This window comes from Nematocida major (genome assembly GCF_021653875.1).
Source record: "Nematocida major strain JUm2507 chromosome Unknown 2435, whole genome shotgun sequence".
Lineage (NCBI taxonomy): Eukaryota > Fungi > Microsporidia > Nematocida > Nematocida major.
The window spans coordinates 1-15,991 of record NW_025952942.1 but is presented as its reverse complement, the minus strand read 5'-3'; the positions used below and the strand labels follow the sequence as shown (position 1 = coordinate 15,991).

The window sequence follows — 15,991 nt, the reverse complement described above, 5'->3', positions numbered from 1 at the left end:
ATAATAATTAGTTAGTTAGTTATACTGTAACCCGAATAACTAATTAGTTGGTTGGTTAGTTATACTGGAGATTCTAGAAGGAAATTTTCAGCAATAAGAAACAATTAGTTATACTATGCTGGAGTTTAGGAGGGAGTTTTTACACTAATTTATATATACTAGAAATAAAAAACACAATTATACTGTAGCTATACTAGAGAAATTTTTTATACTGTAGCTATACTAGTAGGAATGTTAATTAGTTAGGGTGAGTCTTACGGGGAAACTCTTTCTGGGATGGGAGAACTCTATGGGCTGCTGTGCTTGTCTCTTGCAGGGCCATTTCTTTGCTTTTTCTCTCATCAGTGGGCTTATCTCGTTTTCTGCTCTGTTTTTTCAGTGATGAAATGCATGCTTAAAAGAACCATTTTTTGTATCTTTATGGAAAAGAGTGTGGGAGATACAGAAGCACATTTTGAGGATGTGAAGATTCTGAGTGTAATTTCCGCGGAGGAAATCTCCTGTACGCTGCCCAGATTCTGCAATGGGGATCCGCACGAAATGGCTGCGTCTATATACCCACTACTGGACAGAGTCTGTGTCTCTTTCCGGGAGAAGTCCGGGAAAGTGCCGAAGTCCGTGGAGGAGGCAGTTTGCGTCATTATAAGGACGCTCATCCACGAGGAAGTAGTGCAGCACTGCAGGAGACTCATACACGCTCTGAAAGAGAGAACTGTTCCCAAAATGTGCGGGACTTCTGTCGTAGAGTCACTCCATCGCGAAATATCCGAGTGCATCGCATGCGTGAAAAAGTCCTCGCAGAAGATAGAGCATCTCCAGGAGAAAAAAGAGTCTCTGGATAGGCGCGTACTGCCTGTAATTGCGATTATCTCCCATCTAAACGCGATGAAGGAAGAGTGTGCAAGAAAAACAAAAGCCTACAGAATCCAGGCCCGAGAGGATGCGATAGCCGAAAAAGTGTACAGAGAAGAAAATCCTGGAGACTTTTCAGAAAATAGACTCGACACGAAAGCATCCCCCAGGAGAAAGTGCGCGTACGACCGAGAAAAAGCCCGGGTGAGAGCGTGTCTGGAGGATCTCGGGGAGAGAGACTGCTTCCTACAGCTGCTTCTCTGGCACGCGAAGCGAATTCTTGCCCTGTACTCCGCCCGGAAGAAAAGTCTCCAGGAAGAGACTGAAAAAGCAGAGAATTTCCGAGAGAAAAAAGTTTCATCGCTTTCCGCCCTAAACAAAGACCTCTGCAGCAGAACATATCCCCACGGGAGTGCTCTGTGGGGGATAAAGATACGTCGGACTATCTCCCGCAAGAGATTCTCCAACTGCGAGGAAGATCCGCAGTTTCTTGTTCTGTACGAAGACCTTCTCTCTGCGCAGGTGACTCCCGAAGTAAAGCGGATTCTTGGGGGGTGCAGGAACTTGGAGGAAGTCCACAGAATAGCTCTGGAGAGGGAGAAGGCAGTGCATCTCCAGACTCTGCAGGTCTTTTCCCGCATATATCACGAGCCATCTCCCGTGGGATTCTTCTCCTCCCAGAAGGCAGTTCTTCTGGAGAGTGTTTCTGCAGGGACTTCTCCACGGGGAAAAGATTTGGAGACTTTTCAGAAAATAAACTCTGCAGAAATTCCTTCTTCCAGGAGAGAAAGTCTCCTGGGATCTGGGGATGTTCTTTTCCCGTGCGAGGGAAAGTGCGAGGAGACCTGCAGTGATAGTTGCTTTGGCCGCGAATTCTTCGTGAATTACCTGATTTCCGAGTGGGCTGGGAGGCACTTGCAGGAAAAAACGGAATTTAAGTGCAGGGAAGTGCCTGGAGAGTGTGGGAAGCCGTTTGAAGAGCCTTTGGAAGAAGATGCCCCTTTCTGGTGGGCGTCCTCTGCGGGGAGGACTTCAACCCTGAACTTTCTCGTTGATCTCCTGGGGGTTTTCGGGAGAGACGATGAAAGTGACGAGGAAACGCTCGGGGGAGTCCTCGAGAAGATGCGCGACCTAATGCGGAAGAAATACGTCGAGGTCTCCGAGTACACTGAAGAGTTCCAAGGGAATGTGAACGTATCCCTGAAGACGCGAGTAGAAGTGGACTTTACGGAGGAGTATACGCTGCAGATTATCCCGTGCATGGGGAGAGTGGATGTACTTGAGCGAGTATCCGGCCCAGATGGAAGCGTCTGGAAAGAGCCTGTTTCCGACGGGAATACTTTGTTCAACGACTTTTCCCGAAGGAGGAAGCTTCCCCAGGAATTTTCTTCCTTTTCCTTCAGGGACAGCTCAGAGAAGGGCTCAGAGCAGGAGCTTGACGTGAAGTGCGTTCGATGCGTGCGCGGGTTCGAACCCCGGGATAAAAAAACGATGAATCCCCAGGAGAAGTCCAGAGCATCTCCCGTGCCTGCGGATGAGAGCAAAAACTCTGAAGGCTCGGGTTATTCGGGGTATCTGGAGGATGTGAAGGGGGAAAATTTCAGCAGGAAAACTGACGGGAATATTCCCCTGCAGATTTTCCACGGGGAAGGGTCTAATACGTGGATTCAGCCTCCTCCTTTGAAGAGGAATCTCAGCACTTCCGTGCCAAGCTCTCCTGCAAAGAGAAACTCCCTGTACTCAAAGGCCACGTACCTTCTGCTCCCACTTTCTCTTGGGGTGGCCTTCATCTGCTCTCTTTACAGGCTGAATAGGAGAATCCCGTGGGAGAACGAGAAGTGAATTCTCTCAGGCTTAAGCAAATAGTAGTACTTTGCACTGGAGATTCTCGCAATAATAGATCTACAATACGAATTATTTTTAGTTAGAGTTTTGCATCTGTAAGTTATTTTTATAGTTTATTCTACGCTGAAAGCATAGTTTATTCGGGCTATTGCATAAGAGACTAATAAAGGTACTCCAGAAGTAGAAGATTAGGGAAAATACAGAGATCATAAAGTATTTAAGCGGGTCGAAAAAGAATAAAGAACAATGGTTCTAAAGCTATCTTCCTGTGTTACAACTGTCTTAATCATGTCTTCTTATCTCTTAATACTCGCCTTCTTAATACTTATCCATTGTCTTCTTGTGATATCATAATACATATACACTGTCTTCTTATTCATTGTCTTTCTTTTCTTCTTTTCTTTCTTATCTTCATATCCACTGTCTTTCTTTTCTTCATAATCTTTCTTTCTTTTCTTCATAATCTTTCTTTTCTTCTTATATTCTTCTTATCCTCATATCTTCATAATCTTTCATATCTTATTCTTATCCTCTTTTCTTCTTATTCATTACCTTTCATATCCACTGTCTTTCTTTCTTTTCTTCATAATCTTTCTTTCTTATGATGGGCTATTTATGGTATGTATTTATGGTACAATAGTCTTTTCTCTCGTGTTTTTTTTATGTCTCCGAATGTTCTTGTAATAGCAGGCGCAAGTGGCTCTGGGAAGTCTACGATAGTCAGGCACATACTGAGGAAGTACTCTGGGCTGTTCAGGGCTTCTGTCTCGTATACGACGAGAATCCCCCGGGAGAGGGAAGTTAACGGGGTAGACTACCACTTTGTGACGCAGGAAGTCTTTCTAAGGAAAGTCCAGGCGGGAGAGTTCGTGGAGCATGCAGAGTACGCTGGAAACTTCTACGGGACAGGAAAAGAGTACTCCTGCCCCGGGGAAGAGAAAGTTCTCCTCCTGGAAATTGAGAAGAAAGGCGTCCAAAGCATAAAGTCCTCGGGAATGGATGCAGTGTATATGTACATATACGCCCCCATGAGTGTCCTCCACGAGAGAATCTCCCAGCGAGCGATAATCACGCAGGACGAGCTCAGCCGGAGGCTTATGAAGGCAAAGGAGGAAAACATGTACGGGAGTACGTCTGAGTTTGACGTACTCGTAGAGAACAATCTCCTGGAAGAGGCACTTTCTAAGGTTGATGACTTCATAGAAAGGACTTGGAAAGTGCAGAGGGCGTGAGGATAATACACGTATGTCATGTGTTGGATAGTGTCACGTGATATGTATGTCATGTATGTCACGTATTGGATAATGTCATGTGTTGGATAATGTCATGTATTTCACATATTTCACGTATTGGATAATGTCATGTATTTCACGTATTTCATGTATGTCATGTATTTCATGTGTTGGATAATTTCATGTATGTCATATATTTCATGTATTTCACGTATTGGATAATGTCACGTATTTTACGTATTTCACGTATTGGATAATGTCACATATGTCACGTGTTGGATAGTGGCTTTTCATTCTCCTTGTCTTGAATGCTCTATATGCTGTAATAGTTAGTCTGAGTGTGCAATTGCTTTTTTATTCGGAGAGTTTTCTTCTTGTCTTGAACGGTCTGATACTGCCTTCTCTGAATAACTCAAAATATTCTCAGGAAGAGTCCTCTATAACCCGAATAATCCAATATTCCTATCTCCCACCCCCGTATCTTTTCTTCTCTGAATAACCCGAATCATTCCCATTGGTTCTTTCCGAGGCAGCTTTTAATTCTTTTTATTCTTTATTTGCATGGAAATATCCCGGAGCATACAAGTGCTTAGCAAGGCTATTTCTGCGTTTATGTCGGGGCACTCTGGAGAGTCTGCGCTTCTTCATCGCCTCCCCCCCGAGGCAAGTAACGAAGTAAATTCCGAGAACAAAATAGAGAGCGACATTGAGCGCCTGGGCTTCTGCGTCTTCAGCGAGGACGGGTCCACTCTGCAGCCGATAGACAAAACGAGCACTCCCATCCAGCACCTCCGGACAATTGCAGGCAAACTCTTCGCTATAGACGAGTACTATCAGGAGGTGATGGACTTTCTGATTCCGATCATATATACGGAAGTACAGGCAAATCCCGAGATATCCTACTCCTGCGTGGAGAGAGAGTGCATTCTTATATACGAGACCTTCCTGTATCCGTATCTTCGGGACAGTTACCGCCTCGCCCTGAAGCAGGAGCACGTTCTCCGAGGGATTCCGGGATACTACATTGGAAAGCCTGTTGAGCTCCGGGAGATTGAGGGGATTCTCGTGGAGTTAGCGAGCACTGCGCTGTGGTTCAGCCGGACCTTTGCGTATCCTGATCTTGTCTATGTATATGCGCATCTTCTGGGGGGTCGTTTACACCGTGTGTATCTCTTCTTTCTTGCGTCTATTAAGATCATACGGGAGCGAGAGAAGAAGTCTAACGGATTCAGCCTGTGCGATGTGAAGGGGGTTCTTGGGGCTGAGAAAATGGGGTCTCTTGTGCGACGGAGCGAGGAATTGGAGGGTTCTGTTGGGGGTCGGTTTCTTTCCGGGGGGAATTCTGTCGGGGGGAGTCGTCGGTTTCTTTTTCTTGCGGGGGCTGGAGTTTTAGCTGCTGTTTGTGCTGGGCTGCTGCTGTATCGGGAGAGGCGGAAGTAGGGAATAAAGGGGATTTATTGGGTATTTTGTGTAAAAAGCGCTTCCAGTCGGATTCGAACCAACGGCCTTTCGGTTAACAGCCGAACGCGATAACCAGCTACGCCATGGAAGCCTCTTTTTGGGTGTTGTGGGTGTGTGTGGTGTTCTGTCTAGTTCAGGGCCTTTGCTACTATGGAAGTATCTGTTGTGTGGGCGTAGTTTTGGAGTTCTGCGAGGGGGGATGGGTCTATGCTGTTATTTGGGGCGAGTTCGAAGACTCTTCCTGCTGCCGTGAGGAGTGTGAATTTGGAGTTTTCTGCTGCTGCGTCGACGACTTCTTCCTGGGGGAGGACTGGGAATGCGGGGAGGGTGCCTTCTCCGGAGTGGGGGATTTTTACGAGGAGGGTCTTACCTGGGGATATGAGGAGGAGGAAGTCTCCTGCTGCGAGTATCTTTTTTACTGCGGGGGAAGTCTCTGTGTTTATGTTTGGGATGTTTGCTGGGTCCTGTACGCCTGGGAAGTTGAGATTTTTAACGGATTTCAGGGTCAGGGTTTTCAGGTCCAAAATTTTTGTTTTTTTTGTGTCGAGGGAGTAGATGGAGAGATACGGGTCGTATCCGCCTGCGACTATGCATCCGTGCAGGAGAGTTGCAGATAGGATGGGTCTGCTGTGGAGGAGGACGTACTCTTCTATCCTATGGGGGTACTCCTTGTTTGTGATGCGGATTTTACTGTCTTTATCTGAGGTTATGATAAAATTACCTGATATTTTCATTTCTGTTATCAGGGAGATAGATCCGAAAATATGCTCTGGGATATTCGGGGATTCTGGAGTGTGGGGTTTACTGTGCATTCTGTATACGGCTCCTGTTCTGTCTGTTACGTATAAGCAGCCGCTCTCTTCTGCGAGGATGCTGGGAGTCTTCTGGAGGGTTCCCAGGAGGCGGACTGTCTCGTTCTCTACGTGGAGGACTTCTTTTTTCTCCGTTAAAATGTACGATTTCTCTATGAAAAGGGCTTTGCTGTGGAGGGGAATGTCCGTTCGCTTTCCGTCTGTGAATTTGTGCAGGGTTTCTCCGTTGAGGATCAGGAGGGAGTTCTCTACTTGGGTGATTGTGGAAAGCATGGTCTGAAAAATAAAAAAATAAAAAATAGACTTTCTCTTGGAAGATAGTTTTATGGGGAGAGTGCCAGGATTAGTCTTTTCAGGGTGGGAATTTCTGCGGGGTCATGCGGCAGGAGGAGAGAACTTTCCGAGTTTTCAGAGAGTGTGCTCTAAGAGTGCCTTTTCCCGAGGATACAGCACTTCCCAGCGCACATGCCAACTCCTCCACAAGAGGCAGCTGCAAAAGAATAGTAAAGAATGAGTAAAGAATGAATGGGTAAGGAAGTAAAGTAAAATAGTAAAATAGTAAAGAAGTAAAAGAATAAAAGAATGAAAAGTAAAAGTGTGGTGAATTATTGGAATCACCACAAAGTTGGAGACGGCACGATCAACTTGAGGTAATTTCACAGGATCTGAAGCATAAAACTAAATAGTGATCGTTTACAAAAGTATAAATACGCAGACGATTTTTAGTAAAAGAGAGCAGAAGAAAATGGCAAGAAATATGAATATGCACTATTCAAGTCAAGCAAAGGTCGATCGCCGGGATTCTCCAAAGATTAATAAATCTTTATTGGAGCTTGTATTAGACCAAACACAAAAGGAAACCCGGAAATACGACAAAAAGAATGAGTAAGTAAAAGAATGAAAGAATAAAAAGGAGTAAAAGAAGTAAAAGAAGTAAAAGAAGTAAAGAAGTAAAGAAGTAAAAGAAGTAAAAGGAGTAAAAGAATGAGTAAGTAAAAGAATAAAAGAATGAAAGAAGGAAGACTCTGCCTGAATAATAGCCTGAATAACAGCCTGAATAAACTTTCTAATAATCTATGCGATTCTCTTTATTTCGGGTAGGAAATCCCTGAATTACGCCTACTCTACACTCACTGCCTTATCCTTAATACTGCACACTCTCTGGGGCTACTATAGAACTCTCCTCCGTCTTCGTATCATCGTCTGTCTCCTTGTACACTCTATTGTATATTCTGTACGTACTCTCCAGCTTCCTGCTGAGTGACTTATTCAGGGCCTTCAGGCTTCCTATCGCCTCCTTTCTCTCGGACTCCATCTCCTTCATAAGCTTAATCTCCTCTCCTGCTTCAAGGACCTGCATCTCCAGGCGGTGACACTCTTCCTCGAGGGAGGCTCTCTCTTCCCTGTGCTCGTTCAGTTCCTGCCTGAGGAGACTCTCTGCTTTTACGCGGGACTTCAGCTCCTCGAAGTTCTTCCGTATGATCTCGTTCGCCTTCTTCAGGTCCTCCTCCAGGACTCGGCTCTGCTTCTGGAGTCTCTCGTTCTCCCGAACTGCCTCCTCCTCGCGTGAAAGGGCCTCTTCTGCCCTTTTCCTCGCACTTTCCTGCTCTGCCTCTTCCCTCTCCCGGATATTCCTCCTCTCCTCGTCCCTTCTCCTCGCACTTTCCTGCTCTGCTTCTTCCCTCTCCCGAATTCTCCTGATCTCCTCCCGGAGTCCTGCGCTTTCTCTTTCAGCACTTTCCTTTTTCCGCGTGATTTCACTGAGTATTTCTGCTGCGTATCCCCTGTACTCCGCCTCTGATATCTTGTGCAGGTTCAGCTCCAAGTGCAGGATGTTTCGGAAGGGGTTTCTCTCGATGATTTTCACGCTTTCATCTACTTCCATGTAGAGATCTCCCCTCTGCACTCTCTTCAGGAGATCGCACAGGGCACGCACGAATCCAGCGTAATCCACGCGTATGCTCTGCCTCTCCTTCACGGCGAAGTACTCTGACTCTGTCAACCGGCAGAGAAAGATCGTAAAATTCCTGGGGTCGTACATCTTCATCTGAAAAGTCTCTTCTCTCCGCGTGATCTCGCACGAGAATTCACTTCTTCCGGAGGCACTCACTGCAGGGACTCTTCCTGTAAACAGAATTTCCCTCATAAATAAATAATTTGCATTTCTAAAGAATGGACGAAGTAATTCCCGTGGACATGGCGGAGAGAGAGGTAGAGATTCGCCCGAAGGAGGCACAGAAGAGGAGGAAAGTAACGGATGCGTACAATGTGGAGGATCCCTTCTTTGAGGAGGATAAAGTAGTTGGAGCCTTTGAGTGCACGTACAGGAACTTCTACTGCCTCTCCGGGGAGGCTCCAGAGAATTTCGGGGTGGAGAGGGAGAGAAAAGAAGCCTCTGAGAAGAAGGAGAAGAGGGAGATAAGCCGTGAGAGGTACCAGATAAAGAAGATGGAGGCTCTGGAGAAGTGCCATTCCGTGGGACCTGAGGAAGTGGACTCTTTTGCCCGGGATCTTGTCGTTTTGGAGGTTCTTACATCGCAGGATCTGAGCGCAGAGAGTCTCCTGGAGGAGGTGAAGGAGAAAATTCCCGGGGGAAATCCGCGTCTTTTCGAGGGAATTCGGCACTGGATGGGAGAATCTGGCCTCAGGAAGATCCAGGACGGAGCAGAAGCGCAGGAGAGAGAAGCCCTCGAGAGGGTGAAGGAGGAAATTTCAAGGCGAGTGAAGGAGAAAAAAGAAGAGAAAATTGTGTTTGATGATGAATTACTCGATGTTCTTGCGGGGTATGTGGAGGTGCAGTATCTGCTCTTTTACGTGCGTCTTTTCTCCTCTGGGAAGAAGCGAGTTCTGGAGCATAAGGTCAAGAAGAATATTGTGAAGGAGTTGCAGGAAGTTTTTCCTGTGGGCTGCAGAAGTGCTTCTTTGGGGAAGAAAATAGCGTCTTATGTCACGAAGAAAAGCAAGGGCGGAGGTGCTAAGAGGGCGGTTAAGGAGAGCGATGAGAGCGAAGGGAGCGAGGAGAGTCGGGGGGAGGATTTGCCTGGAGGAGATGGAGAAAGCCCGAATAATAACCCGAATAACCTGGTAGTTGATAGAGAGGAAAAAAGTGAAAAAACAGGGATCTTGGAAGGATCTGTGCCTGAGAGTGCGGGAGAAGAGCTCTCTCTGGGGGGAGAGAGTCTTTTGAGTGCGGGGAGTGCGGGGGAGGAGTCTGGGCGGGCTCCAGAGAGTGCCTTCGGGGGAGGACTCCCGGAAACTCCAGCACCGCCTGCGAGGGGGAAGCGGGGGATAAAGCGGAAAAATGCGGTAGAAGATCTCCGGGCGGGGGAAGAGCTGGGATCTGCTCCGGAGGTTCAGAGTGTGGACCCGAGCAAGATCTCAAGTGGGCCTGCGGGGGAGAAGGAGAGTCTTACGAGCAAGCGACAGAAAAGAAGCCCCAGCAGCTCAAAGAAGGGCCAGGGGAAGCGCAAGCCCCCGGTGGAGGGTTCGAATACCCCGAATAACCCGAAGGCAGAGGCAGAGACTCTAAACGGGTCTGACTTGGAGACTGTAGAGGCGCAGGAGGTTCTAGATACAACAGAATAAACCACAGTATTTATTATACAGTATAGAATAAACCACAGTATTTGTTAGGCAGTATAGAATAGGTCATGCTGGCTGCTGCACTGTATAGTATATGCTGCTGTGTTTATTATATCATATGGAGTAATTTCTGGTACTTGTTATATCATATGGAGTAACTGCTGCTGTGTTTATTATATCATATGGAGTAATTTCTGGTACTTATTATATCATATGGGATAACTGCTGGCACTTATTACATCATATGGAGTAACTGCTGGTACTTGTTGGCATTCTCTGGTACTTATTACATCGCATGGAGTAAATAATGGATTTGAGCTCTCGTCATTTGTTGCACAGTGTGTTATAGATGCTCATTTGGAAAAATTAAAAAGTGTTAGTATTTGTTTATTTTACTCTTTTTGCTTAGAGTGTGCAACAGAAATGTAAAGTATAAATAGATGGAAACCACAATGTCCCATGGAACATCCCAGAAGATCCAAAACAGACAAAATATTCAGTTCTTCCGCCCTGCAGCACTGCGAAGGGGGAAGGCCTGCCGTGCTCCAGAAGATGGTGGAGGCCCTTGGCGGGGCCGTGCAAGAAAGCGTTGGAGAAGCCCGAATAACCCGAGCCCCGGAAGAATCTGCAATCTTTTTCCCTGCAGAAGAAAACAGGGCTCTCCAGGAAGTTCTTGCAGGCACTGTGAAAGAAATGGAAGAGTTCCTTCACAGCCCGGAATTCGCTAACTCTGTGCGCGCATATGCAGTGCCCGCATACAACCAAGCACTTTTGGAGCTTTCTGGCTCTTCACCCGATGCCGCCGGAAATAGAAAAAATTTGCTGCACCTGAAGAAAGTCAAAAAGCACGTTTACCAGATGATGAAAACATCTGCTGGCTTTTTGGAGTTGGTCATCTTCCAGAAAGTGATTGCGCTTTCTGAGTACCTGAAATTCCATGAAAAAATCGAGGCACTTTCCCTCACGGGGACCCCCCTTCTAAGTAGCGCCCTGTGGGAAAAGTTTTCCCCGAATTTTTCCATGGAGAAAGTCGAAGAAAGAAAAAAAGAAATACAAAATCTCGACCGCGAACTCGAAGGCTTTTTTTCCTGGGAGGAGTCCCTCTGGGGAGGAGAAGCCTGCAGAAATAGAAAGGGCGGAGAAAGATCCGAAGTAACCCTGCTGACATGCGAGAAATTGCAGAAGAAAGTCCTGGAGTACGCTGGGGAGAGGATAAAGGGCCTTATCGACGAAAAACTAGCCAATCTCTCACGGGGGGGCAGTAAGCCCACGGAAACCCGGGACTCTAGCGTGGAAAAGGGTCTTTCTAGTGGGAAACTCAGCAGAAGCAGCGTCTTCAGGGAAGAGGGAGAAGAATTGCTCAGAGGCAGCATATACTCGGGTTATTCGGGCTTTGGCATACGGTCCTGCGATCTTATACGCAAGCAGACTGCAGACTGCGAATTAGTTGCGGATATTTTAGCGAGCCTGGAGGAAGAGGAGAAGAGTATAGAAGATCTATGGGGAAGGTTCGACTCCGCCCAAAGGGAAAATGCATATCTTTTCAGGCACACTGAGGAACTGCAAAAGTACAAAGTGCACCTGGAAATGTATGAGCAAAGATTCCGCACGAGGCGTATCTCTGTGATGGACTCGCTTAATCTACTGGAAGCAGCTGCTGATGAGGCGTGCCAGAAAGCTCTGAAATGGAAAATAGGTGAACCTGAAAAAACTGGTTTTTCCCAAAAAGGAAATGTCCACCTGAAAGAAATTCTCGCTCGAAACCCCGCCCTTTTTTTAACTGACGCAGTGGAAAGTGCCAGATTCAAAATCAGGCAAATCGACGCCCTGATCCAGGCCGTTTCCATGCAAAGGCCCGGAGAGCTAGAGTGTGAGTACGTTTTCAGGCTTTCCCCGAATAACCCGAATCAAAATTTTTCAGAGTGTCCAAGCAGCTCTCTGGAGATTACAGAGATAGATGCCCGAATCCACGCGCACGAACTGTCTCTGAGCTTTCTGTCGAAGAGGATAACCCAAATGAAAAGCAAGGAAAACTATACCAAGTCCCTCGTGGATCTGGAGGGTTTTGAGACAAACGAGTACTCGTTTATCGAGGGAATTATAAGCCTAAAGGAGCAGAGGGAGAGAAAGACGTGCGAGATGGGAGAAAGCCCGAATAACCCAGCGTATAGAGAAATTGGAAGCCGTTCGCGGATTCTCGAGCTGGTCCAGCACAAGGCCCTTCTTCAGTGCAAGATCGAGTCCTTCAAGGAAGAGCTTAAAAGAACAGAGAAGCTTTCTGACTTGGAGAGAAAGGAGTGGGTTATTGAGCAGGTTATAAAGAAAGCACCCGAAATATTCTTTAGTCCTGATATGGCGAGCTCCTTCTTGGAATTCAAAAAGGCAGTACCTGACGTTTTATCTCGTGCAGAAAGAACGCGGGAAAACGAAAAGACGCGGGAGAAGACGGAAAGAAGAGCATCGGTTATATCCGCTGTTCAGAAGACTCTGATCGCGATCGTGTTCGTTCTTGGCGCAGTCTCTGCGGGCACTGCGTACGCGCGCATTTCCGGAGAGTAAATAAAAAATTCTATTTACAGTATGTGCTTATTTATTGCAGAGTGGGCATAAAATGTGCTATTTTCTGTGTAGTAGGTGGAAAGCCCTGCTATTTGTGCTATGCTGTGCATAAAGTGCTGCACTGCGCCTGTCTGTTATTTGCTGCCCCGTGGGTGTAAAATGCCAGCTGTTGCATGGTGTGCACATTCTCCATTTAATATACGAGTTGTAATACAGGAAGTGCTAAGTGAAATTCACGGCCTTTATTTTGTATTGGAGTGCTTAGATAGACATTATTTAATTTGTCTCATAGTATCCGAATTCTGTTGACTCTTTAATTACCTCGAATAAGCAATAACTAATTACGAACAACTATGCTTTCACCATACAACAATACGCTATGTAAAAAATGCCTGCAAGTCTTTATTCTGACTTTTCATACAGCGTGCAGTAAATGATGCTGTGTGCTGAGAGCATATCTACTCCCAAACTGCTATTTCTTGTTCGGGCCTAATTAAGAGGCTGCATAACTTAGACATTATGGGATATATTAAATACACAGATATTTAACCACTTTGAGAAATAGTGAAGAGTACACGTTCATTTAACACTTCCGCTTTTGTAACTAATCATATTTTTCAAAGTATAAATAGAAAGTAAAATTCAAAAAGCATGAATAATAACAGACACATCAACTTAGATATAGATACACTGAAGCACGAGCTACAGCAAGAGACAGCAACCCCCAAAGCAAAAGACTCACTCGCAGTCTTTGCAGTGCTTTCTTCCCGCATAAAAAACTCCTTCGAAGACGTCCCAGAGGAAAAGCGTGCTGAAGTCAGTGCGCTTGTGGACGCTTTCCTGCAGGAAAACCTTAAAAACACATTCAGCACGATAATTAATGCACAGTGTGCAGCAATTCCTGAAACAATCAAAATCCTCACGAAAGAAGTCGCATACGAAGTCCCTCTCGAACGCACACGAGAACTCTTCAATCTAAGCAGAGAAATACAGATTTTCATTCTACAGCAGGAGATCGAATACAGAAACTTCTCTATGCAAACTGTCAGAAAAAAGATCAAACTGTATAATTACTGCAAGGAAGCCCAGCAATACACCATTTCCCGCTGCACGGAGATACTCCAGAACAAAACAATAGAAAAATTCGACAAGACCAAGCTCGAACGTGCCCTCGCCCTGGACACTGAAGAATTAAAATCCATCGATAAGAGCTTAAACAGTTTCCTGAAGACAGAGGAAGAAGAAATAGCTGCTCTAGAAAAGACTATGATGAACCAGTATATATTGTGTGCTAAAGAAATTATTTTAGATTTAGAAAAGTACGCTTTAAATCGGATAGTTGAGAAGTTTAGAGCGCATCTTTCCAATGACAGGCTAAGACCTAACGTATATTTTTACCTGAAAGAATTAACGGAAAATAACGGCAAGTATATACAACTAGACCAGATAGAGGCTTTGGAAAAGCAGGGGATGAATAGCCCATATGTTTGCTTACATAGAGGAAGGATCAGTGAGTATCTGGCAGAAAAGACGGGCCTAAGTAAGATAGAGGCCATGGTTGAGTGTGTGAAGGAAGCGAATGATTCGGCTCGGCATTCGTTAATTTCCGGACGTAGACATTTTAAAAATATAATAACCGGGAAATCAGCCATTTTTATGGTGGATCTATTGTATAGTGCTATGAAAATGATGAAAGAAGACTTGCAAGAACCTGAAAAAACGGAAATGGAAGAGTTTTTGAAGGTTCTGGTGGAATTTTCTAGCGGGCTAATCTCGATTCGGAACAGCTCCTTCAAAGAACTGGACGGGATCGAGGACACCTTGGAAATAGACCATACACTGGAGAAGCTGTCAGATACTCGCGTGAGAAACAAATTTGCGCGCTTTAACGATGATTTTAGGAAAATACAGGAGAAATTTCCAATTGGGGAGATAGAATCAGGTTATGAAAAGGCTTTTTATGCTCTGAAAACCCATCCACGCACAAAACACGAAACGGCAAGGCAGATGCACAGAAACGCCATGGAGGCAGAAGAGCATCTTAAAAGGCTGCGGGGGGTTGATGAAGGAACAACCAGAAAAGACTGTGATCTTAGGGTTGCAGAGTATGAAAAATTTGCAAGGGAAACGGAAATGCCTGATTCGGGTTATTCAGGTGCTATCGAGAACATAACGCGTGAAAGCCTGGAAGATGGAGTTACTCCGCGTGAGGTCAAAGCTATGCTCTCAAATATGAACATGCTCCATGACATATGGACTGAAGAGCTGGAAGATGAGACCAAGGAGTCTGAGAGAGTAGAATTGAAGAAAAGTCTATCGGAAACTGAAGAAAAGATACGGATTCTTAACCAGAAACTGCTTTCATTTGCGGATTTAAGCAAGGAAGAAGCCCAAAAGGAAGAGTGTCTCCGTTACGCTTATCTGACAAAGTATAAGAATGAGTGTCTTAAGCATATAGACGTACTTAAGAAGGAGGCAGAGGCTGAAATGGTCCCACTGGCTAGGGAAGTTATGCGGAAAATTGAAGAGATCCCGAATAACCCGGAGCTCAGTGAAAAAGTGGAACAAATGCTTGAAGAAATCATTGAGAAGGAGCCCCACCGTCTGCTGACTTCGAAGTTTATCGCCGAAAACGAATACTTTTGGGATGAAATGCCAAAGATGGTAGATCAGCTCGACAAGAAGATAGCTGAAACTTTGGGTGAAGCTTCAGATGAAGCTGTAGATGAAGCTGTAGATGAAGCTGCAAATGAAGCTGCAGATGAAGCTGCAAATGAAGCTGTAGATGAAGCTGTAGATGAAGCTGCAGATGAAGCTGTAGATGAAGCTGCAGATGAAGCTGCAGATGAAGCTGTAGATGAAGCTGCAAATGAAGCTGTAGATGTAAGAACTGGTGGAAACCGCAAGTACCACCTTACGCTTCAAAATTCGATCCTCGCACTTTTCTTCATCTTTATGATTCTGTCTCTAGGCCTGGTGTGCAATTCGGAATTCGCGTGAGAAAAATAAAAAAATAAGCCCATTTACTGTTCTGTGTCTATAAAGTACTGTGCTGCTGACATCTGCCATTTATTTCACAGTGCATAGAAAGCATTGCGCTGCTGTCATCTGTCAGTTGTTGCACACTGTATACTATATGCTCTTTGTTGCGCGATGTGCAGCAAGTCCTGTCATTTAGCACACACTGTACAAAAAATAGTGCCAAATATTTACTTTTATTTTCCACAAACTGCGTGATAAATGATATTTTCAAGATAAATGATATTTTCAAAGCATAAATACTCAGAAGTTTTTAGAGGGCATGGGAAAATACCAACACATCAACACATCTCTATACGATCTGAAATACCATATGCTGATAGACACAGTAAACTCTAAAGCAAAAGACCCGATAAGCACTCTCTTAGAAGTGCTCTCTTCCCGCATAAAACACTCCCTCAAGGATATCCCAGAGGAAAAGCTTGCAGAAATTGAAGCATTAGTAGACGCTTTCCTGCAGGAGCGTCTAGACCCGGTATTAACCAACATAGCCAAAAGACACTGTGCAGTAAGTCCTGAGATCCTGGAAATCCTCAAGAAGGAAGCCATAGCAGAAGCTCCCTCCGAATTCTTATACGGTCGTTCTGCCTTAAGCACAGAAATAGACTA

At 45.4% G+C, this 15,991-nt stretch overlaps 9 protein-coding genes across 9 annotated transcripts; 7 read left to right on the top strand and 2 right to left on the bottom strand.

The window, feature by feature from the left end:
- Positions 1-420: 420 nt before the first annotated feature.
- NEMAJ01_1819 (uncharacterized protein) lies at positions 421-2,694 on the top strand (the record flags this gene model as incomplete). The annotated part of the gene is made up of 1 exon (XM_047915657.1): positions 421-2,694. The coding sequence occupies one exon, from the start codon at positions 421-423 to the stop codon at positions 2,692-2,694; it is 2,274 nt and encodes a 757-aa protein (XP_047771614.1).
- A 665-nt stretch (positions 2,695-3,359) lies between these two features.
- NEMAJ01_1818 (guanylate kinase) lies at positions 3,360-3,929 on the top strand (the record flags this gene model as incomplete). Its single annotated transcript, XM_047915656.1, has 1 exon — positions 3,360-3,929. One exon carries the CDS (start codon positions 3,360-3,362, stop codon positions 3,927-3,929), a length of 570 nt encoding a protein of 189 aa, XP_047771613.1.
- A 561-nt stretch (positions 3,930-4,490) lies between these two features.
- NEMAJ01_1817 (uncharacterized protein) lies at positions 4,491-5,369 on the top strand (the record flags this gene model as incomplete). Its single annotated transcript, XM_047915655.1, has 1 exon — positions 4,491-5,369. The coding sequence occupies one exon, from the start codon at positions 4,491-4,493 to the stop codon at positions 5,367-5,369; it is 879 nt and encodes a 292-aa protein (XP_047771612.1).
- A 149-nt stretch (positions 5,370-5,518) lies between these two features.
- Positions 5,519-6,475, bottom strand: NEMAJ01_1816 (uncharacterized protein; the record flags this gene model as incomplete). The annotated part of the gene is made up of 1 exon (XM_047915654.1): positions 5,519-6,475. One exon carries the CDS (start codon positions 6,473-6,475, stop codon positions 5,519-5,521), a length of 957 nt encoding a protein of 318 aa, XP_047771611.1.
- An 871-nt stretch (positions 6,476-7,346) lies between these two features.
- NEMAJ01_1815 (uncharacterized protein) lies at positions 7,347-8,348 on the bottom strand (the record flags this gene model as incomplete). Its single annotated transcript, XM_047915653.1, has 1 exon — positions 7,347-8,348. One exon carries the CDS (start codon positions 8,346-8,348, stop codon positions 7,347-7,349), a length of 1,002 nt encoding a protein of 333 aa, XP_047771610.1.
- Positions 8,349-8,374: 26 nt separating this feature from the next.
- On the top strand, positions 8,375-9,787 carry NEMAJ01_1814 (uncharacterized protein; the record flags this gene model as incomplete). Its single annotated transcript, XM_047915652.1, has 1 exon — positions 8,375-9,787. The coding sequence occupies one exon, from the start codon at positions 8,375-8,377 to the stop codon at positions 9,785-9,787; it is 1,413 nt and encodes a 470-aa protein (XP_047771609.1).
- A 456-nt stretch (positions 9,788-10,243) lies between these two features.
- NEMAJ01_1813 (uncharacterized protein) lies at positions 10,244-12,343 on the top strand (the record flags this gene model as incomplete). Its single annotated transcript, XM_047915651.1, has 1 exon — positions 10,244-12,343. One exon carries the CDS (start codon positions 10,244-10,246, stop codon positions 12,341-12,343), a length of 2,100 nt encoding a protein of 699 aa, XP_047771608.1.
- Positions 12,344-12,994: 651 nt separating this feature from the next.
- On the top strand, positions 12,995-15,343 carry NEMAJ01_1812 (uncharacterized protein; the record flags this gene model as incomplete). Its single annotated transcript, XM_047915650.1, has 1 exon — positions 12,995-15,343. One exon carries the CDS (start codon positions 12,995-12,997, stop codon positions 15,341-15,343), a length of 2,349 nt encoding a protein of 782 aa, XP_047771607.1.
- A 301-nt stretch (positions 15,344-15,644) lies between these two features.
- Positions 15,645-15,991, top strand: NEMAJ01_1811 (uncharacterized protein; the record flags this gene model as incomplete). The annotated part of the gene is made up of 1 exon (XM_047915649.1): positions 15,645-15,991. A coding segment is annotated over one exon (347 nt), but the record flags the coding sequence as incomplete, so codon positions are not given.